Source organism: Astatotilapia calliptera, chromosome 15, assembly GCF_900246225.1.
Source record: "Astatotilapia calliptera chromosome 15, fAstCal1.2, whole genome shotgun sequence".
Lineage (NCBI taxonomy): Eukaryota > Metazoa > Chordata > Actinopteri > Cichliformes > Cichlidae > Astatotilapia > Astatotilapia calliptera.
This window is the reverse complement of record NC_039316.1, coordinates 955800-980109: the sequence shown is the minus strand read 5'-3', so window position 1 is coordinate 980109 and position 24310 is coordinate 955800. Positions and strand designations below refer to the sequence as shown.

General features: G+C 42.5%; 1 protein-coding gene across 12 annotated transcripts in view; it reads left to right on the top strand.

Moving 5' to 3' along the window:
* The window catches only part of nrxn3b (neurexin 3b), a 322143-nt gene that overhangs the window by 284806 nt on the left and 13027 nt on the right, over window positions 1-24310 (top strand). For all 12 annotated transcript variants that reach the window (XR_003274579.1, XR_003274577.1, XR_003274576.1 and 9 more), the window contains one exon: window positions 961-1271. Coding sequence is in view for 9 of the 12 variants with exons in the window: in XM_026193775.1 (XP_026049560.1) it covers window positions 961-1271 (311 nt within the window). In the remaining 3 variants the exon portion in view is untranslated. The remainder of the gene's footprint in view (window positions 1-960; window positions 1272-24310) is intronic.

The following is a 24310-nucleotide window of genomic DNA, read 5'->3' as shown; positions in this document are numbered from 1 at the left end:
CCTGCCAAGGTGCACTGTGCCCTGATAGAGCTGTGCTTTTTTTCTTTTCCAGTCGTTAGATTAAAACCAGCACCTTGTTCGTATTGAACATTTTGTGGGGATTTTCCCAGAAAAAGAAGAAGTCTGTTTCCCCCTTTGTTTTTTCTGGTGCTTAATCCATCATAAAAATATCATAAACTGCTTTTAAAATTCATTGCACATAAACATCAGCATAACTTCATCATAAAGTCCCTTTAACAACTGTAAAACAAGGCAGGTTTGGAAAAAAAAATCCCATTACCGCTGCATGCATGACTCCACACGTGCTATTTCATTTTTCTGTGATATGAACGTTGCCCCTGCCATTTCATACCTAATGTATTATGTATTACATAACAAACAAATGTAGCGGGCTTGCGGTGTTATGTGTCTGTAAATTATACAATGGAGATTTTTAATTATGATTCCTGCATTGTGAAAGTTTGCTGTGCTTTTCTTTCATTGGGAATGCATGAGCAGTGTGTTTTGATAATGATATTTGGGCTTCTCCTAATGAAAATCACATGAATTGTAGCAACTGGGCATTGCACATTATTCCCCATATACATGCTGTACTTATTGCTCGAGACCCTTTTGTCCACAGAATAACAACAAAGCTGTGGAAAGTGTTACAACACTGCTGCTGCTGTGACAAGTGTATCTGTTTCAGCTCTAGCAGCAGTTTGAAATCTACTTATTGTACAAAATGTGCTCAGCAGTAGGTAAAAAGTAGGGCAGCTGTAGATACTTTTTTCAGTACAAAGCCAGGTTGCGTCATCATTACAGTTTGAAAACCATCTGCAACTTCTTTTAATCAGGGAAACAAGACATTTCATCAAACGTTCTCTATCACCGCATCTGCCTTGCAATGAAAGTTTAATGTTATTGTTACATTAGATTATCATCTCTTAAGCTTATCAACGCTTTTCCCTCCCGCGCCAGGCCGGCAGTTGACGATCTTCAACACCCAGGCCACTATCTCTATCGGTGGAAACGACCGGAAGCGGCCCTACCAGGGCCAGCTCTCCGGCCTCTACTACAATGGCCTCAAAGTCCTCAACATGGCCGCCGAGGGCCACATTAACATCAAGGTGAACGGCAGCGTGCGGCTGGTGGGCGACGTCCCCACTAGCCGGGGCGCGGCGCGCACCACCACCTCGGTACCGCCAGAGATGTCCACCACCTTTATAGAGACTACCACCACCTTGTCTACCACAACCACCCGCAAACAGCGCTCACCACCCACTATCCAGGTAAGGGAGAGGGTGTATGTGGTGATGTTTCCAGCAGAACTGTTTGTTACCTGTAGACATTCTAGTGATTTATGGAAATTTGAAAAAGCTGCGTAGAGATCTTCAAGAACTCTGCACATGGTTAGAGTTTTCCCATTCCCACGCTGTCACTGGTGTTGTCCTGTCAAAGGAGCTGGTGTTGCACAAGGTTGCTCAAGGCTTCTCACAAAGAACCCGTCAAGACATCTTTTTGTGCCAGTGATGACTTAAAGGGTGTATTTCAGCCTAAACTATGATCTTCTATCTAACCTAACCAAGTAGTTTTTGGTGCTTTCGACCAATAAATCTTGAAGCTGACCTTGAAGATCTTGGAAAGTCAACGTGACCCCGCTCTACCTCCCTGCAAAGTTCATTCAAAACTTTTTGAGCTATCGTCTTTACAGACAGACACGCACGCATGCTACCAAAGACCAAACTTCCTTGACAGAGGTACTGAATAAAAGAAATGACAAATGAATAAGGGAATGAAAACAAAGACCAAACCTGAACCACCTTATCTTGGATTTCAATCTCGAGATTAACTCCAGTTCTGGCCCTGCAATATCCAAATGTGGATTTTGTCCCTGTTATAAAAAATGACTCTTCTAGCATCTAGTACTTAACAATCAATCAATCAATCAATCAATCTTTATTTATAAAGCACTTTTCATACAGAAATGCTTTACATGGTTAAAAGCAGCCCTCCCCATCCCGCCCTCCAATTCACTCCCCACACTCTCATTAACATAAGCCGTCATGGATACATACACACAAATTCTCTCTCGAAAAATGATTTAAGTCACTCTTAAAATAATATTTTGTTCAAGTCAGCTAATGCAGTACATGCAATAATCGTGCACCGCTGTAATTAGAGAGCTTTAAAGGTTCTGGAGTTGATTACCTAGCCAAATAAGGTTCAAGTCTTATTGCTACATAAGCTGAGCAAACAGTCTTTAGAGTGGCCTCTCCGGACATGAGAGTGGTGTTGATTTTCTCATTTAACTGTCAGCAAGAAAGTGACAAAGCCTACTATGTTTCCCACCGTGTCAAACTAATGCTAGGAATCTTACACCGTTGGACACATGTGGCACAGGTGTCTGTGGGTTCAGTGTTTCCGATATGACCAGAGCTAAAAATGTGACAAAAAATGTCCCTTTTCTGCACTTAACAGCGTTTCTGTGTCTTCTTTGTGACTTTGCATGGATGGATTATAGGTTTGTTTCTCTCCTCGATCAGTCAAGGTCAGGATACTGTATCTCTCATCCTATGAAGGATTGAATGCCGCTGTTCACTGAGGCGTGCAAAGCCGGCCTCGCCGCCGCTCCCTTTCTCTACCTGTCTCTCCCTTTTCTCCTTTTTCCGTCTCTCACTGTCACTCATCCTATTCCGGCCTGACGGAGGCCTTTCTCCCAATACGTCCTGACCAAGCCAATGATTGTCACTACTGTGCCAAGAAAGTAATCACCGAGCCAGTCCTTTGACGCGCACAGGACAAATTGAACCATTCATTGTCCACATTAAAGCAGTAAGTCTCCCTCGAGGGTGAGATGGAGTTGGGGTTGCTTGTTGTATGACAGACAGGGACCACTGTTATCAGCCTCTTCACCTCAACGACAGATAGCTTGCCTTGCAGCGATGATGGCCCTTCGAGTCGGTGCTGTCACTTGTACGTCTGTATCAGAGCGGTGTGGAGGAGGCCACTGCGAGGGAGTCCTGTGATTGGGACTGACATAGCCTTCATATGTGAGGTTTGAAGATCTGGAACAAAGGCAAAGCAGTACATACTCATTCTGGCTGTGTGGCATCGGTAATCTGCAATGATGCCCGAGCTGAGATACGTTACAGCACCGTGTCTGGCACCATCAACAAGGTCACATCAGATAAGAAGTAACGTGGCTTCGCTGGGAAAATGGCATTTTGTGTCACAGGCTATTAATATCAAAGGAAGTCAATAAAGTGTGTGTTTTGAAAGAGCTTTTATACAAAGCACTCTCCTTTTCAAGGTGAAATGATGAACCGATACCTCTTTAGTCAATAACCAGGATGCAGCTGTCGGATACCAGATGATGCACTTTGCTTCCTTAAGATTATAATATTTGTAGGGTTTTTTTAGGAGGTTTTTTGCCCTCACTAACTTTTCACTTTATTTTTGTATTCCTTCTGAGAGCACACCTTGTTCATTCGTCTTCCACAAGCTCCCAATGCAGGGCCTGCTTTGATTCATGCTGCCATGTCACAGAATTTCATTTGCCAAGGCCTTTAATTTTACAGTTCCCTAGTTGGTTGTCAAATACCGTAGTGTGAGAGGTAAGGAGAGGACCTGTACCAGTTTGGCAGATTTCTCCACCCCTCTGGGTAGTATAGGGGAGTTGAGGGATTTGAGCTATCAGTAGTGATGTACTGCAGTGCTGAAAGAAAGCTATAGGCAGCTGGACCAGAACATGTGTGCAGGAGCTTGAGAAGTGTGAAGGCTAAAATGTGTTTTCTTTTGTATCTGGTGTGTTCTCACACATCTGTGTTTTGTCCATTTTACCAACACTGCCTGTTTCTTTGTCTGAGGTGAGAAGGGCGAATCCCCCTGACAGCTCAGGATCAGCAGAACGAGCGACGGGGGTGGGACGCGGAGGGAACCAATCTCACGGTTAATTAATGATAGCTCCGCGGGGACATAACGACACGACGGACATGTTTCGCTCGCTCTCTGTCACTGTGTTATGTGATTTCACTTAATCTCAGCTCCAATTATGTTTACGCGTAATGTTCTCCGTTTCGGAAAATATATTGGGAATTTTACATTTTAAATGAAAAGAAGGAAAGGTTTATCATTTAAAGCTTAAGTATTCATATAATTTCCTGAGTAGCAGTTACATCTCCAGTACATAATCCGGTTGTTCAGTCTGACGTCACTAGCCGTGTCTGGGCCTAAACTCCGCTGCAGGTCCATATATCAAACGATCACTATGGCATTACTGAGAGTTGAAAAACTGTCTAAAGTCTTTCATCTTTAATAAAATGATCAGCGTTCTGCTCTACCAGGTGTAACAATTGAGTTTAGCATCCAGGCATCCATGAAAACGGAATTTATGACATTTAACGGAGTTAGAAGTTAGCAGGGAGTTAGCTCGCTAGCTTCTATCTAAATACAATATAGCATGTCCTGACTGCGGGGTTTTGGAAACAAATTCAAACGTACAGCTCTGCTATCACTTCCAGCATAAATGAAGACAGGAAACTAAACAGCAGTGATGTTTGTAGGGTTACTGAAGTTGGGCTAGCTGGTATATAATGATGTGCTACGTGACCGCTAGCTAACACAGCTATGTTAGCATAATATAAACAAGCTAACTTTTTTTCCACTCGATAAAAGTTAACGTGAGTGTTCTCGGTGGATAGGAACAAATGTAATCGCATGGCAGGATGCTGTAAAAGGACCAAACTTCAGCCAGGAGAACAACTGAGATAATCTATCCACAATACGAGGTTAGTCATTCATATACTGCAGCATGGGCTGGGCTGTAGTTACATCCTAAGGTTTTAAAAACTGAGCTTAAATAAATGATTAGCGGTAATAAAAGCCGAGGGAGGTCAACAGTGATCACTGACTGTTTTAGGAGCTTTTTGAGATCAAATAGAAGAAAATACAAAACATTAAACATGTTAACAACACAAAAATCATATTAAACGCAGACTACTTTAGACCCGGAAGTAGGATTCGTCACCTCATCACTTAACAATCGGATAATGGTGGGACTCTCCACCATTTGACCGTAGAACTGAAGAAGCTTCTTGGATGAGAGGTGAAACATCTTCAAGCAACCTAAAGAAGTCCAGACGCTTTTCTTTCCAAGCTCCTTGGACCCTCCTGTCTCCTTCCAGCACATTGTGTACAACATAAAAATAGGAAATGAACATTCAGGTGGTGATGTCTATAGTTTTCTCTACAGCACCTTTATACATCACAATTTGTTCCTCGTTGCCTTGTTAGGAACGGTCTACGAATGCAAACATCAAATATTAACTACATAATGTCTTGTTTACACGATCCTGCTACACTGTTTACGTTAGGCAACAGTGTGCCCCTCCTACTGTTATCTTCAACTTGTCCTCTTAAAATAAAAAGTAGTAGCCTGCTGCGTGAAAGTCCGATACAAGGATGCTAGCTGGTTTCTCATTAATGAAGAACACCAGTTTTACACATGAGGTCACGGTTGCTGGAAGTTGTTAGGTACTGCTTCTACATCTGCAGCTCCAGATGGAGCGTCTCAAAATTGAAAACTTTGAGCGGCACTATCATCTGGGAGTGTGACTTCAGAATGAAGTGAGTTTAGCAGGCTTCCACGGCACGCTGCCAGTCTGTGCTTGAGTGTAGTGGCCCAAAGTTACATTAGCCACGACTTACATTAGCACCGTGTGTGTGCATCAGAGTTTTTTGAGTTTGGCTTCATGCTAGGTTTGGGGGAGAGTTGTATAGTGTTATGAGATACTGTGGACAGAACATATGAAGCTGGGCATAAGAATGATTCTCCATGATGCAAGTTCTTCATGGCCAGTTCTTTCTTAAAAGGGGTTAGACATCTCTCACTTACATTTGCTGGTAATCTAGAATATTCCCGATGCAGAATCGCAAAACAAACACACAGAGGCACAGTTTAAGGCTTGTAAGTCCTTCAGCTCTGCCGAATTTTGTTGGACCAAAGAATACATTTCACGCTTGCCGATTTAATGCGGATAGTCGTTTTGGGAATACTCATTAATGCAAGGTTCTCTATCATGGGAGATCAACTTCTCTCGTTCCCAATTAACTCACGCTGCCGGCGTGAGATGTTTGGGAACAATTAGGATGGGAGGCTGCAATCTACAGTACCATGAGGGAAAACGGCTGAGGGAGAGAGACTGAGAGTGATTTGCATTGTTGCCGTGTTCTAGAAATTGCTCCCGTCCATCATCTTCAACAGGCTCGATGCTCAGGAGACGAGAAAATGAGAGGTAAATTGTTTGTCGTTTAATTGGGCTTTTTTCTGCTGAGATGCAGCAGTTGTTGCTATATTGATGCGTTTAGATACGCACGCCACAATTATAGTGACGCTGCGTTGAATGACACAGATTCTGATGTTTTCTGATTCATTTTGGTGTTTTGGTGGAGCCTTAAACGGAAGACAGAAATCCATACAGCACAGGTCACGAGCCAGATCCACCTCACACTGTTGCTGGGTACAGTTTTGCTCGCTAAGCTCCATCGCAACATTTCCTCACCGCTCTCCTCAAATTGCTTCCATCTCTCTGTCGATAAACTACATCAGGGATGTTGCTGAACACCTGGGGTTATATGATAATCACTGATTTATTCTCTCTTCAAGCGGTGGGGAGGAAGACGCTGCGTGGCGTGCTGGTGTCTCCACATGGTAGCCCGCTAGATGATGTTTGATGAGCGTGTTCATCTGCTCATGTGTGAGAGCAGCGCAGGTGTGAGCACGAGCAGGCAGGCGCGCTCCACTTCTCCGGTCAGTCTCTGTGATCACCTTCCCACACTTGCCAGTAATTGTGTAAAGGTCAGACTAGTAGGCAGGTGTTCCTAGGATTTCTTTCTTTATTCCTTCTCTTCCTTTCCAATTTTTTTTTCTTTGTCGGTATCTCTGGCTACTCTGCACAGCACCGCAGCTCACTGTGTATTCTTGGAGATGAATGCTGGAGGTCCGCTTGTTGCTCGGTGTAGGTCCAATTAGGAGACAGCAGACTGATGGGGATCATGCTGGCGCGTGTGGCTTCATTAAGGCAGGCACACACTGACACTTACACACAGACCCACACTCAGAGAGTTTGTACAAGGATCTCTTAATCTTTGTCTCTCACATTTCCAGCGTGCACAAGCAAATTAAGCTGCTGTAATTTGCATAAGTCTGTGCACACATAAAAAACATCACTCAGGCCTGCTGTGGCCACATCCACTGTCAAAACACTGAAGCAAAGCTGTCAAAGATTTTTCATCATGTGCCACCAAATATGCCCCCCTACCACCAACATGACCACCTCATTTCAGCACTGTCATGGACTGTCTGTCTTTTCTGTCACCGGAATTTGTTTCCAACATGCGGCTGTAATTCCCTCGGTGCTTGTCACCTACATAAGACTGTTTCTATTAGATCTCTCTGTGTGAATATATTTGTTTTATGTCCACAGATCTTGTGTTTCTTTTTCTTTTGTCTCTTTGTGAGCAAGTGTGTGTGTATGTTTGCATTCAAGGTAGTTTGTCTCTCAGTGTGTGAGAACCAGCAGCTAGCTCCAGGGGTTTTGGACCATGGGAGGTTTTGTAATGGATGTCCCCCATGCCTCATAACACATCTTATCTGGATCCCCCGGGAATGCGCGCGCACGCGCGCGCGTGTGTGTGTGTGTGTGTGTGTGTGTGTGTGTGTGTGTGTGTGTGTGTGTGTGTGAACCTGTCTTGTCAGCCGCCACTGTCACAGCAGGGCACTCACACACCAAGAGGCAAACAAAAAAAAGAGACACATAGCAGCTACACACCCACACAAACACACACGTGTTGTGCAGTTTGTTTCTGCAGGACATCTAGCACATGCGCTGGCTGGTGTACGGGCTCACCGCATGCTGTGCTCCTCCGGAGATGGCTGACTGGTTAAAACATGATACACATGTCCAACTAAAAACTTTAACTTACAACTGAAGCAAGAATGTGACAAGAATGTGACAAGAATGTGACACCACCCAACTGAAACTGTTTCATGTTTATGAGGCCAAAGAAGCTTTCTTTTTACTGAGTGTGTGAATGTTAATGATCAAATACGCAAACCACTAGTCAACCATAGTGCTAATTTAAGCAGGCCATGATGTCAAGCTCAGCCACAGCTGCATAAGATCAACTGATCTTAGCTCAGCTGATAGCCGCCTGCACATCTGCACAATAAAACACTTGCGGCGTGTCTTATTTAAGCTGCTTTAGCCTGCCTATGTTGATATAATGCCATTGCTAACACATTGGGTTTGTATGGAAATAGATCCACAGTTTGAGACCAGAGAGGGGACACAGAACCCAGCTTTGGTTGGTTCATAAGCTAGCGTACTCCTGGTGCCAGTCCCAAACCTGGATAAATGGGAGGCTTTCATCACAAAGGGAATAGGGCGTAAAATTGGTGCCACATCAAACATGCAGATCTATCGGCTGTGGGGACAGTTTGGGAAATAAGGGAGAAGCTCAGAGGACCCAGCCTCCCAACCGCTGCTGCTCTTCTGTAAGTTGCTGTCCAGCCCACCTCCATGCCGGCTCCATTCATTCTGTTTCTGACTTAATCAGAGTCATATCTGTCATAACTGATTCGGGGTCCAACCACTCTACTCTTGCTTTCCTCACAGGCACGTGGGGACAGTCTTCTTTAGTCTATGTTTGTCCTGACAGATAACTTTAACCAATCGTTTTAGGCAAAGGATGATCGGTTACAGATGCCTGAGTCATCTTGAATAGTTATTCCAAGCATAACATCACAAATCCATATTCTCCTTCTTATTACGGTCATCTCTCCCAGCGTGCTTGAATGGTCACGATGGAGCACTCGGTATTAAATCCTGCTTTTTAAACCCTTTTTTTAAAACTGCGAGGTTGCTGTGAGATCCCACGCTGCACTCTTTGTGGCTTTTAATTAACTTTTTCTCAGCACAACAGTTCTGGGAACAAAACTATTCTAAAAGTTTAACTTTATATTCATGAAGGTCCCACTTTCCTGTTAAAACGCCGCCTTCTGTCTTTACAATAAGAAAGGTCAAAGAGATATTTTATTAAACACAAAACAGACACTGGTTATTGCATGTATTTTTTTTTAAGTGTTACTATAGCAACACCATTTTTTTTCAGGTGCAGTTAAGGCTTAAGTTACAGGCGTATTCACAGGCCTGGTAACTTTATTCCCAGGAATAAAGGATCTACACACACTGCTGCAGTGTGACTACATTTGCAGCCAGCCTGTGATACGCTCTGGAGTTTATGTCTGCGAACGACGGAGAGAGAGACTAGATGTATATACGCAGCACTGCTGTATCTGTGCGTGCAGATACCACCGTGTGTCTGTGAGCGGCAGTAGGATTTAATTAAATATGTATCACACAGACAAAGCCTTTGATGTTGCGGAGCAATAATGTGTTCTGTTTCATTGCTCAGCTGAGCTGTTAGCAAAGCCCAGCGATATTTCTCCTCTGTGACCACCGAGAGTCTGTGCAAAGTCCAACCAAACCTGTTGCTTTTAATAGTAGCGAGTCGGGGATAATTATAAGGACGGGTAGTCATCCTTACGTGTGTGCGAGCATGTATACGACACTGTGAGAGGGCTCCGACGTACAGAATATTTGGAGTAATTTCTCTGTTGGTTAGTGATTATGTTTCAACTTTCATCTTCAAAAACGGGGCAAAATCAAACGCTTAATTTGGTTTGTGCTCATTAAGTACTGAAACCAAAAGGGATCGCGGGCTAATACGGGACGTCATAAACTGCCGGCAACAGCCATTACATGATGCCTCCATTGATTTACAGCTGTGAAGTCATAAAAGCCTCTGACTTTGAAAAGTACTGTAATGAAATGAAAGAGGAGACCAAAATGTAGTCGACAAGACGAAAGAGCAAAGTCCCGCACCAGCTGCTCCACACCTTCTCAGCTGAAGGCGTCGTCCTACTTATTGAGTGTTTTCTTCCAGCTGATGAGGTCAGCTGAGTTTTTCTTATAAAGCTGAAAATACAAGCCTACCAAGCTTTAGCCAGTCATGCTTTGGGATGATATGAGACTCGTGAGACACCAGTACAGCTATAATGTTATAGAGGTCTTAAGCTGTTAAACTCACTGGTGTTTTGCACAGGATGAAACAGAAGTTGCAGATCACTGTGAAAAGCCTGGATTAAGAAGACTCATCCAGAATTAAATTTCTCAGTAATGTGATTAGATTTACTGCGAGCCTCGTTAAAATATGTATATTCATGATTTAATAAGACGGAGCCCAAGAGGACATCAAGACCGCATCAATACACAATGAAGGCAGAGACGTTAGAAGGATATTCTGCACAGCAGCAAGTGTTAAACTTAAAAATGCATGTGCGGAGAATAAAATTAGGCAAAAGAATGAAGCAACGCGCTTCCATTAAAAATGGCGAACATTTGGCGGCACTTGAAATTCCGACAGTGAACACAGAACTCGAGACAAGAACAGATGTTTGTTCCTCTTTTAAATGATCTCGCTGCAGAGCTGTCGTAATCACGTCATCCTGGATTCAAGCCCGGTGTGATTAATGTGGACTTAAAATGTACTAAATTAATTGATTGGCAACAAGTGCGATAACCAGTTTGGTAGCTGGAAAATGAAAAATGCAAAGTGGAGACTTTGTGTTGTGTTTCGGGGGTTTAACAGTAAATTTGCTGTTTTTGAGTTAATGATCAGAAAGAAATAAGAAGAGTGCTGCAACAGTCTTGATAAAACACAAGCAGCTGTTCCTCGAGGACATGGCCCGAGTTGTCATCGCAGAGCAGAGAACTCCGGTTGATCCATGTTTTAATAAACAGGCTTTTATTTTAAAATGAACCTCAGTACTTTCATTATTAACAAGCAGAGAGTCTTCTTTTTTCATTCATAAGCAGAAATAAATAAGTCAGCTTGGGTTCTGGGAAATGATGAACGCTGATGATGATGTGATGAGCATTGTTAGCAATTTTCTGGTATTTTATAAACCAGGCAGTCAACAAGTGGTCGTGGAATAACCGTCCAGATTCATAAAAACCTCAAGTAAAAACTCGTCAAGGAAATTTACTGCCTGGATGAGGTGAGCCTGAACCCTCCGTTAGCTACGCAGTAAAAGGCCTAGGCTGCTGGAGTTTCCCATGATGCACAGTGTTTCTCCTTCACTCTCTGTGTGCTTACACGTGCATTTAATCATTAGTTATTATTCACCTCTGGCTCTCTCCCACAGAGCGCCTCTTGTCCTGTCTCCCTCGCCCCTACGGGTCGCAGCAGATGGCTGCTCCTCCCCAGCCTGGTTCTGCTGCAAGTTTCTTCCTGTTAGAAGGGAGTTTTTCCTTCCCACTGTCACCGAGTATTTGCTCATAGGGGGTCTTCTCATAGTTGGGATGTTCCTCTGTATCATTGCAACATAAAGCACGTTGAGGCAGCTGCTGTTGTGATTTGGTGCTGTATAAATAAAATTGCTGAAATATTAAATTCAAGTCAACAGTGAGTGTCAGGGAATAACTGAGGGCTTAAATTAATTAACTTACTTTGAAAAAAGACAAAGTGATCTTGTTTTAACTGTGCATTATGCAACACAACCTGGTTTGAAGTTAGTTCTGTTGAGCGGTCCCAGTGTCTCGTGAACCTCGATAAAATGAAGCCTTTCCCATTTCTGTCCTGACTCCACTCACACACATGCACACACTCTCATCTTCTCCCAGCTTTTTTCTTCGGTCACAGCTTTCAGCGAAGCTCGACACCACATCCACACGAATTCCTCACTTCCACTTTGAACTGAGAACCACAATTGGTAACACAAACCGTAACTCTGACCCAAAATCGCTGCTACAATTTCACCTGAGGACGGCAGGGACTTGCATAGAGAGGAGAAATTTCTCCACGCGTCCTGCCCGCTCACCTCAGATCTTCTGCCCCTTCCTCTCTCGTGCCCACCCTCTGCCTTCCGGCGGCTTTGTTTCCGCATTTGTCTGCATACATGCATGCGGGCGAGCGTGTTTGTCACAGGGCTTCCCTGATGACCTTGCGCGCTGCACCAGGGGGGTGATTAAGGATCGGGGCCAAAGACCATTTCCTTTTCATGGGAAGATGAATGACCCTGTTTGAAAGTGGCTGCCTATGGCCTCAGGGCAATTAGAGTTTGCTGTGAGCCAGCAACGCTCACTGCTCTGTGTACAAAGGCAGGTCCTTGAGAAAAAGAGAAATACTCGGCACATAACCCATTCTGCTGAAACCAGCCCGCCGCAGTAACGGGGAACAAATTAAATGAATTTTCTTTCCTTTTTTCCCTCTACCTTTCCAGCTGTTCCCCACCTCTGCTCTCCTCTTGCCTCCTATCCATTTCTCCATACACTTGGGAAGAAGAAAAAATGTGCTGACTGTAGGGGGGCACTAAGAAAGGCCCACCAAGGGTGCTCATTTGAAATATCAATATTAGATCTAGCAAACCATTTAGCATGTGACTTCTGTTCTCAGAGCTCATTTCACTGACGTTTGTAAACTATATTTTAGTGCTATTTGTTTTTGCTTTCCTTCTCCAGCAGTTTGATTACTAATGAAGACAAACTGATGGAATATCAGACCAGGTTCACCGCTGTGTGATATTTATAACATGCTTCTGTGCTGTGCTTCTTTTTCCTGGATAAAGCATCTTATCTGTCACAGAGCAGAAGCAAAAAGAGTTGTGGCAGACTATTGATAGGGATATGGCCTGGTGCCATTGATTCCCACTTGTAATACAAGCCTCTCCCTTGTCAGCCTGTCAAAGCCTAGATCGGACATGATAACGCACACATCGGGCAGCCGTCAATAGGCGAAGCTTCCACCGTCGAGATGACTATCTTGTTTTGGTACGAGGGCGATGGGAACCAGTGAGATAGAAGAGATAGCAGTTTGTGCGACCTGTGATTTCTGCCACTTTCTGAGCCACTTCTCTCATATATATCTCTCTCTATATATATATCTATATAGATATAGATATATAGATATATATAGTAGAGGTGCAACGATACACAAAATTCACGGTTCGGTTCGATACTTTGGTGTCACGGTTCGATATTTTTTCGATACAAAAAAAATGTTCATGCATTTTTAATTTGTCATTTATTAAAATTATAAATATATATTTTAACTCAAAAGTACAGTTTTTAAATTTAACCCTAACCCTTGTGCGTGTTTTTTATTTTGACAGCGAATGCGCACCTGCGGACCACTTATGTGCAGCCCTGGTTATTTAGCTCGTCATATTGCAGCCACAGAAATTATTTTGTCCATGAAACCATAAAGCTGCACTTTCTTTTTGCCTTATAGTCTGATTTGTCATAACTTCTCCGTTTTGTGGTAAGCTTTTCTTTGGCTGTCACTTCTTCACCCTGACCTGTCTTATTTGACTCAGCAGAACTGAAATGCTTTTACACACGCACTCACATAATTTCAGCGATTCTCTGCGCGATCAACCTCTCACATGTTTAAGCTGCGGGAGATTTCACTTGTCATGTTTGCATAGTAAGCTAACGATTAATAAGACGATGTCAGAGGAATTGGTGCACAAATTATCATCACTCACAGATCAGTGCTGTCGCTCTCTATACACAGTTCACGTGATTGCAAAGTGAAAGCAAAAAAACAAGCGCAAATTCAAACGCGACTTCAATATGTCACATATTGACAGTGACTCACCGATGCCAATGACATAATTACCCAGCTACATTTCTGAAAGAATGCAAAAGCATTGACATATATTTTTCCTACAATAGCCCAACGGGCAGGGAAGAGATAGATTTTGGTAGCCCGACTGAAAAAATCGCTAGCTCCGGGACGTCGGGCTAGCGATATTGCGAGCCCTGTATCTGATTGAGGAATCACTCATCTTTGGAAAAGAGAGTTTATTACAGAGAAATGTCTCTTTCCAAAATAAAAGCTATACTATACGCTTCTTCTGGGCTATATTCTCAGCAGCATAAGGAGAATCATGTGCTAACAGCTGTCTAAATGACTCGGCTAAAGTTAGTAGCATGCTTGTTGTTTTTGTCTTTGCACTAGGATGATGTCGGCGTAAATGTGCAGTCATATTCGTTGTGTTCCCACTAGTGCTTTCAGGTTAATCTTGTTGAAATGACCTTAACGCCACAACACGGCAAATCTCCGTTAAGGAGCTACCGCCGATCGCTCCATGCATGGGGCTAGACGGCCAACACGTTAACGAGCTAACTGCGCTAACACACTAGTTCCCACCCATGTAATTGAGCATTGCGTGGCACATCCAACATACTGTTTTACTTTAGTCCATGACTCGCTTACCTTCAGGGTCATACGTCACATGAAAACCAAAATAATTCCAAACGCCAGATCTGAATGAGGTTCAATTTGCCTGTTGCAAGTAGAGCTTAACTTCTGTCTCGCTAGCTTGCCCTGCGCTCTTCCTTCTGACGATGCTGTCTGTGTGGAGCGCTCAGTGGATCTGCGCTGGACAGTGCAGCCTAGGCGGAGTAGTCGAACACAGATTCACTGAGCGCTCAACACAGACAGCATCGTCAGAAGGAAAATTGATAAAATAAATTACAAATGTTGTATTGTTCGATACATATGCGTACCGAACCGAAAGCACTGTATCGAACGGTTCAATATCGATACGAATATCGTTGCACCCCTAATATATAGATATAGATATATAGATATATAGATATAGATATAGATATGAGAGAAGTGGCTCAGAAAGTGCTTTCGGTTCGGTACGCATATGTATGAACAATACAAAATTTTTAATTTATTTTATCAACTTTCCTTCTGACGATGCTGTCTGTGTTGAGCGCTCAGTGGATCTGCGCTCGACAGTGCAGCCTAGGCGGAGTAGTCGAACGCAGATTCACTGAGCGCAGGGCAAGCTAGCGAGACAGAAGTTAAGCTCTCCTTGCAACATGGCAAATTGAACCTCCCCCACCCTCATTCAGATCTGGCGTTTGGAACTATTTTGGTTTTCATGTGACGTATGACCCTGAAGGTAAGCGAGTCATGGACTAAAGTAAAACAGTATGTTGGATGTGCCACGCAATGCTCAATTACATGGGTGGGAGCTAGTGTGTTAGCGCAGTTAGCTCGTTAACGTGTTGACGCCGTCCAGCCCCACGCACGGGGCGATCCGCGGTAGGTCGTTAACGGAGATTTGCCGCGTTATGGCGTTAACGTCATTTCAGATTAACGCTGACAGCACTAGTGGGAACACAACGAATATGACTGCACATTTACAACGACATCATCCTAGTGCAAAGACAAGTGGAAGCAGACAAAAACAACAAGCACACATGCTACAAACTACCCGAGTCATTTAGACAGCCGTTAGCACAGGATTCTCCTTATGGGGACCTGATATGTTTAATATGCTGCTGAGAATATAGCCCAGAAGAAGCGTATAGTATAGCTTTTATTTTGAAAGAGCCATTTCTCTGTAATAAACTCTCTTTTCCAAAGATGAGGGATTCCTCGATCAGATAGATTAATTTTTTTTATTACTTTGTTGTTTCAGCAACATTAAATTTAAAAACTGTACTTTTGAGTTAAAATATATATTTATAATTTTAATAAATGACAAATTAAAAAGGTGTGAACATTTTTTTTTTTTGTATCGAAAAAATATCGAACCGTGAATTTTGTGTATCGTTGCACCCCTAATGTATATGTATGTATCCAAGCTGACCATGGGGGGAAAAGAAACTGCTTTGAATTGTGTCTTTGATTTGCCCTTGCCTTTTTTGCGTCATCCCTTTGATCTCTGAACGTGCAGCCACATTGGGTATCTGTTGCTACTGGCTGCCAGGATGAGGCGCTCAAGGAAAATTGATTTGTTTGGGGTTTATTCCCATTAGTACAAAGAAAATCAACTTTAGCCACCGGGCACGGCGGCATTGTAAATAAACCAAACTGGGTTTGATAGCAGCGTTGTAATGTGGCTCTATAATGTGGTGTCTCTTCTCTAATTCTCAAAAGGCTTCGTTTCTCAGTGTTTCCTTCAGCCTCTGGGCCCGAGCTGTGTGAAGGTCATTTGTTATGATAAGACTATGTTGTGTTCAGGAGCAAGCCTCCCGCACCCCTCCCCTCACGCTTTGTCTCGCGTACTGTACTTAAGCATGTGGATCCAGCGCCTCTCCGAGACGCAGCACTGCTCGTGCTCATATTTCACGTTGTGTTTGTAACCCGGGGCCGTGGCTGAGCTTTAGCCTTTACTCTGATATTACTGACCCAGGGGAAAACTATAGACAGCAGTCCCAGTACATTGTGTCTTCCTTTTCCCTCGCTGAGCGCGAACCATTGCTTTGATGTGACCGTTCAAATCACTGTCATGCTCAGTAGAATATTCAACCGTAGCCATGGCCGCAGATGCAGCAGCTGCTCTTGTTACCATCCATGTATTTGACGAGTTTTTTTCCCCCAAGTTGAATCATTCACTGCTTAATTAGCGCGACCCCTCAGACGTTGGCTGTCAGCGCACGAAACTTTAGAAATAGTTGGTTATTATCTCACTGTGTGGCATTTTTCCCAGAATGAAGCACAGCATTGTTGAGCCTGTTTAACATCAGCGCTGTGCTGATGTTTCATGTTCTGCTTCCCTCTTTATCTGTGCCGCATAGACAGATTCAGGCGCACGATGTTTCGTTCACCATCAAGGTCCATAGTCGGAGAACTGACTCGCGGCAGGGCTGTAAATGGCGAGTAGTGGGTTTAAGCTCGCCGCTGAACTGAGTTCACTCATATTTATTATCTGGCACAGGTGTGAAGAGATGGTGAGAATGCACTTTGGTTCCTGCCGGCACTTTATTAGACAGAACGATTCAGCGGTTATGCACAGTGGTAAAAATAATTTGATCCCTGCATCCTTTTATTTATGCAGTTGCACACTTTATTTCTCAACAACAACGACTGGACTCTAGGAGAAAGAAAAGCTGAGCTTTTTTTCTGTATTGAAAAGTGGATTTGATTTGACTCTGGAAGAAATCTGTCAGACACCAGCCGCATTTATCTACTTGATGTATCAGAGCCTGGCAGCCAGCAGCGCTACTGCTGCTATTATTTAAGAATTTAAGAATTCTATCTTAAAACAATAATCTCGTGTCCATATGTCCTGACATGCCAGTTCTTTCAATACGTTGCTCTTCTTTATACTGGGCCTGTAGACACCCCTGCCTAATGTGGCTCCAGTCTGAACCGCTATGCTCTGCCACTCGCACTCATGAAAAGCACAGAATATAGCAGACACCAATGACGTTGATTAACCCTTTAAGACCAACCATAGAACCAAGTCCGCCAGAGCTTATATTGTATTTTTACATGCTGTGGAGCCATTTTTGGGAGCATTTCAAGTTGCTATACATCAATACAACCATTATAGCCCAAATTTTAATGATATATATGCATTAAGTGCATTACATAAATTGCAAAAAAAAAGTGCAATAAACTACAAAAAAATGTAAAATCGTTTTTGTTTTTATTAACATATATTTCTAGTTAGAGAAATTTAAGAGGCTTATCCCTAAAAACTCTAAATACAAAAAAGTTGCACAAAATAGTTTCCCACCACAGGAAATTTATTTTAAGTGTCTTCATAGTTTTATTTTTGAAATACACCAATATTTATATACTGCAGGAAAAACGAAAATAAATATTATAATGCAAATTTGCAAAAAAAACAGCATATGCATCAAAATAAACTATTTCCAGCAGTGCAATATGAGTCCTAAGCATCCCAGAAACGACACAGAAAGTCATAAAGTCAAACATAACTTTTAAAAACACCAGTATAGGCTCATAAGGTCCTGATGGTAAAAAAACTACATTTCCGCGAAATGACGTCACTTCCGGTTTCGGGCAGGTCATGGAGGACATGTGATAGTTCGCGCTGATGGACGTAGGAAGTGATACAAACAGCTGATCGGATCAGCAAAGCGTGTTTCTGGAATATTATGTTTTTGTTGCTCCAAGTGCTTTTTATGCAGTTTTTGCAAAGCTATATGTGGAAGGAAACTGTGACCGAGGACAAGCTGATGGCATAAGATGTAAGTACAACTCCTCCGGTTTCATATGCAAAAAAAATTATTGCGCTAGCTCACGTGTTTGCAGTGCTGCCGGGATTTAAAAATAGTTACGCAAAACGGAGCGTGTCCACTCCGGCCGGCTTTAAAGGGTTAAGGTGGGTTGCAAAGTGGCTTGCAGGTATACAGCAGCCATATACCATGGTCCAGTTTAATCCCAGACAATTTTTCATTAGCTGGTCGGTCACTAAATATTGGATGTGGAACATGTGAATCACCTGTTGCGATGAACGCCTTAACTTCAGTGGGATTCTTGATGTTTTCTTTCTTTTTGTTGGCATTCTGAGACTCTTCTGGTGTCTCATCTTCGGCCTGCGAGGGCTCCTGGGTTGGGCTCCTGTGCTCTGTATGTAAATAGAGTGCATCCATCGGCTGATGTGGGATGACATTAAAATCAGTTGATCTACTGGGATTACAGGAGAACTTGAATTTAACGCCATGTTCAGTTTCAGCACTGCGATGAGGGTCAAACTCTAGGCCTCACTCAGCTTTACGCTGACTCACCGTTTCAGCCGCCAGAGTTTGTCAGATTTATGCGGTTGTCTTCCAGTGGACTCTTTAGAGTGAAATTCCCTCTTGTGTTTTGATGTTTTGTCACACTAAAGAGGTAATTCAAACCCAACAGTGCTTTAAGTCTGGAAAATATCCATTTGATTTGTGTTACACGATGTCTACGCAGGCCCGTAGCAAAACAAAAAAGAAAAACCAGACGCATTACACAGAACAAATTTAGGCGCAACACCGAGAGTAGGTCACTGATGTTTTGGCAGAACTCGAAACCCAATACACAATCGCTCTAATTATGCGCTTAAATAGAACGAAGGAAGATAGTGCAAGTCTAACACACCTCTGCAGGTTGTGTTAGACTTGCAAATAACGCGTGTAAAACATAAGGCTTTATTCAGACTATGTGAACAGCTTGATTCATTAAAACAGAATCACATGTGTTTCAGTAGATGGCAGAGACCAGTAAGGGAAAACATCTTCATATGAAGTACATTTAAAGGCTGATAATGGGAGAAATGCCTCACACCTTGGCTTATTTAAGCTATAAAACTGCCCGTCGTGTCAGTCCTGCTGTGGCCCTGCCTGGTGTTTTGGCCCCTCCAACCACCGCGTCATCCCCCCTTTAAGATCCGGGGTGGATATTTACGTATCGCTCCCCAGTTTCTATATGTTGGGTATTTGTGGGGAGTGATGAGCTCAGAGCCTAGACACAAAACTCTGACTGCATTCTGGTGCGGCAATACATCATTTGAAACCGGAGCTGTCTGACTGAAATAGGTTCTTGCAATGAGAGAGAATTTTAGATTTTGCTCCTTATCTCTCGCACTGAATCACTTTCAGAAAGGATTTCCTCACTGCCAGAAAAGCAACTGTGAATCAGCGCAAAGCAAAGGGGTTTTTAAATGTCCACGGGGGAGTGTAGGGGGGGGGGGGGTCTGCGTATCGTTTCATTCAGGCCTCATGTTCAGATAATCTTAATTCCCAAATTAAGAAAAAATGTAGTCTGAGCAGGTGTAGCTTTTTTATTCTGCTGCTGAAGAAGTTTTTAATGAAAATGTTGCTTTCCCAGCTTCGCGTTTATTGCTAATCAATCTTGCATCCTCTTTGTTCACTCCCGAGGTCAAGCCCGACTGGTGATGTAGCATGCTCTCCATTCGCTTGCAGAAGTAATTGCAGCTTGGCCTGATAATGGCCTCTGCACCGCTGCTGGCGGATTCACATCACAGGATTCATGATTAAACACCAGAGGAACTTTGTAGAGACAGACGCCCGGTTTCTTTGCAGACTCTGCATTCTGTTTGTGTCGGTGGCGCTACTTTTGAAACTGAAACTGTCACTTTTTGAGACTCGTCTCCCAAGGAGGCTGTCTATCTTTATCGATCGCCGGGGCGATCCTTTTAGTTGATGTGCTCTGTGGTGGTCGGCGGTAAGAGCTGCTTTAATGAAGTCTGGCTATTGATTAGGCCGTGGTGTTTGTTGGTGGAGTCGGGAATTTCAGCGTCAGTCGAAGGCACGCTAATCGGCATAATCGAGCGTGATGAAAACGGCCGTTTTATGTACTGAAGTCATTGTGCAGAATACGCTTTCTTCACACACAGGAAGTAGCGGGCACGAGCATTTCCAAATTTCCCCACACGTGAAACAATGTGGGCCGTAAATCCCACAACCAAGACTCTTAAAAATGATGAGGATGTTTGTTGAGAATAATTAGACCAAAAAAAGAAAATGCCTCACTGCCAAAATATATCCCACTCTATGTTATGGAGATTTAGCCAGAGAATTGGATTTTGCCAGCTGTGAAATCAGTTTTTGTAGTCCCGCTGGCCAACCAAATCATTATGCTATACCCCGCTGTAAGCTCCCATCAGTGCACACACATGAAGTCTATGCCTTTTCCACTCTGTGAGTGGAGCGCCATACGCCGTTCTCCCCTCCGGACGGCCGTGAGAAGACTGCGAGCTCCGTGTGACACTTGATTGCTTCTGCATTAGTCCAGATGTGTAAAAAGCCCCACATGACAAGTGCTTCACTCCGAACCGCTGTGACGACTGAGATACGTTGTATGTTTGCGGAAAGCCACACAACTAGTGGATCTACACGTCACCTTTTTAAAAAAAAAAAACTCTTTCATTCATCTTGGAGTGGAATCAAAGTCGCTTCAGTGCAAGGGTCTCTTACTTTGAGTTTGAGGATGTAGTCATATGCAAAGTGACTCCGTTGAATGGAGTGTGTCCTCCTGCCTTTTCATTGGGACTTTTACACTACGCGAGGCTCTTTAATGTGGAGAGGATAAAATGTGAAGTACATGGGTTTTTTCTTTTTTACTGAGTTGCTGGCAGAGTTCTGGCCTCTGGATGCCGACACATCAAGAGATGTTACTTGGGCTTACCTTGGGGCTGAGAGGCTTGCCATTTGAAGACACTTTATTATACTGCAGTTAAGGTTGTCAAAGGTATTTTTACACAGCTGTGTGCAAAACCTTTGAGCCACTCCTCATTTCTTTATATTTTGCTGGAAAAATGGGAAATGCAGTGATTTATGGTAACATGTAAATGGAAATACAGTATATAGGGCAAAACATTATGTACAACTCCACTGTGCTTGAAAGTCAATATTTGGTACACCTGTATTTAATAAGATAAGATAACCTTTATTAGTCCCACACGTGGGAAATTTGTTTTGTCACAGCAGGAAGTGGACAGTGCAAAAGTTATGAGGCAAAAATTAGAATACAATAAGAATAAATACAGTACACAACTGTACAGAATAGAATAAAATAAAATACTATATACAGTAGAATAAAATAGAATAAATATACAATAAGATAAAAATAGAATACAAATACTATATACAACTGAGTAAAAATACAACGATGACAGAAAGGATTATTGCACTTAGTATTATTGCATATATATATATATATATATATATATATATATATATATATATATATATATATATATATATATATATATATATACATATATATGTATATATATGTATATATATATATATATATATATATATATATATACATATATATGTATATATATATATATATATATATATATATATATATATATATATATATATATATATATATATATATAATCTTGAACACAGCCTGTTCTTAAACAAGCTGCATTGTTATAGCCTTCAGGAATAGGAACTACTGCACTGACAGGGTGTTTGGGCTGCTGAAAAATGAAGCATATGGTGTTGTTTCATCAAAATCTGATGATACTGAAATCAGTTTTGACAAGATCCCCAAAACCTGACTGGAACACAACCACAACCCACAGCAGAGCCTCCACCGTGTTTTACAGATGCCTGTCGACACTCACTGCTGTTCCTCTCCTGACCTCTGCTTAAACACTGACAGCGATTCATCACTCCATCTCACCTCAGCCTCCTACTTTCATCCCTTAAGAACAGTGTTGGTCAAGTAACTTGAAAAAAGTAATAAGTAACTAATTACTGATTACTTAATTAGTTGCTTAGTTACTTTTTAAAAACATGGTACACAACCTGAATACGTAATAAAGCAATAGGCCTTTCAGCCCAATTCTATTTTTCTGCATAATCCATCATATAAAACTGAATCAAATGAAAAAGTCTCTTTTAAAAATTGTTTTACTAGTTTTAATCTTATGCACATTGCATCGAGCAAAAATTCAATTATTGCAACAGTCTTTGACTTGAAGAAATTCTTTAACATTTAAACTTATGTTCTGCATGTTCCAGCACACAAAATAAAATGTTTTGTGTTTACACTCTTTCAAATTAATGCAAGTAAAACACATTCCCGTGGCAGCGTGCTCGCTCAGATTTAGTTAAATTTTTCGCTGTAGAAAGAAGTTTTCTTCCTGCGCAGAGTGAACAGCGGACGCTGTTTTTGTCACTTCTTACAGACTAAAACTCAAAGTAATGTGAGGACGTCCACGTCGCTGCACCGTCTCTCCTTCACTCCATGTTATCCATTGTTGATCCGCACACGTCTGTTGCTGCCACGCACGTCGCACACGCTTACGTCATTGTCATGAGACACTCTCACAGATGTGAGTTACTTTAAGGGAAAGTAACAGTAATCTAATTACTTTTTTGCATTAGAAATCCCTTACATTACTTGTTACTTGAAAAAAGTAATCTGATTACAGTAACCAATTACTGGTAACAGATTACTGCCCATCTCAAGCTTCAGAACGACTTCTTGAAATGGGGATAAATGCTGTGTTTTTCTAACAGGCTGCAGGTAACAAAGCGCCTAAAGATACAATTTAAAATCGGTTCTTTACTAAAGTTGGCTGTGATGTGGAGACACGAGGCTCTAGCGACCTAACTCTTCCCTTGACTTAGGTACTGTTTTATGTTTGATTTTATAAGTTAAGTAGCTTAACAAAGGTAGGAGACCTGAAAATGAGTGAAAAGGTTTTGAAAGCTTGGTAAAGTTGGTCAAGACTTCTTTGAAAGTCTGGAGACTTTTGCAGTGACCTGTAGAATCTGTGACACCAAAACTAGTACTGAAGTGTTACCCACTGCAAGTATTCATTTCCCAAGCCCTTATTTCTACTGTATTCACTCAGATAACAGGAAGCCCGAAGTGATCTAAAAGCCAACCAGCAATTGGTAATAAGTCACCTCATTGTGATCTTTCATTTCCTTGTAATCCTGTTTCATAATCTCATTTCTGTCATTTCCTCTCTGTAGTTCTTCAGTGTTTGGTGGATGCTCGGCAGCAAATTGAGGTTACAAAATTTTTATATTTTGCTTTTTTGAGATCAAATCACGCTGATTTCCCTCGGTCACATGGAAATGGAAATTAGCTGGAATTTATATCGCACTTTAGAGAACAATCTGCATTTACCCTTACACTCATACAGCACCTTATATCCACTACATTACATCCACAAGTTAACCTAATGTGCATGCCTTTGGGCTGTGGAAGAAAACTCACACAGGAGCAGAGGAGAACATGTAGACATCTCACAGCAAACGAAGCCTAGATTTCACGTCATCTTTAAGGCTAATGTTAGGAGCCCCATCACGTGTTCGACCAAACGGCGTCCGCTTGCTCGAGCCAGCCTAATGCAGGACTACTTTCTCCATAACAGCAGGTAAAAAAAACAATGACCCTCAGCAAGAACTTCTAAGAAACACCACAGTACCCGCTGCATCTAACTGAATGCCAAGTAGCTGCCTGAGAGTCTTCGTGCGTGTGGGTAGCTGCGCACAAATTGGTGTGATCTGTTTAACTAAAACGTAGCATTTTGGAGACGCACATGGGCGTGCAAGGCTCCGTGAAGCAAGCGCATCCAAAGCAGTGAAAATATTCACCGTGCGGAGACGCTGCCGCCATCGGCATGAATGGACGAGAGAAAGGCAGTGTTTTCAGTCGATGCCGGGTTATGGCGTGATGGTCTCGGGGCTGAAATTGCTAGAACAGACTTTGAAGTGGCTCGGATTTTTCATCTCTCTCTCTCTCTCTGTGTCCCTGCCTCCCACATCTGCTGCTATCATAATAACAAGCAATAACCCTCTTTCAGCAATAACCAAGACTTTTACGCCCGTAATGTGGCTTCAATAAATAATGTCATGTTTACCAAGGGGCTATATTTTACAGCAATTTAGTTTAAAGCATCCCCCCCACCCTCACATTGCTTTTTTGCCTCCTCTTGGTGGAGTACAGTACATAATGTGGT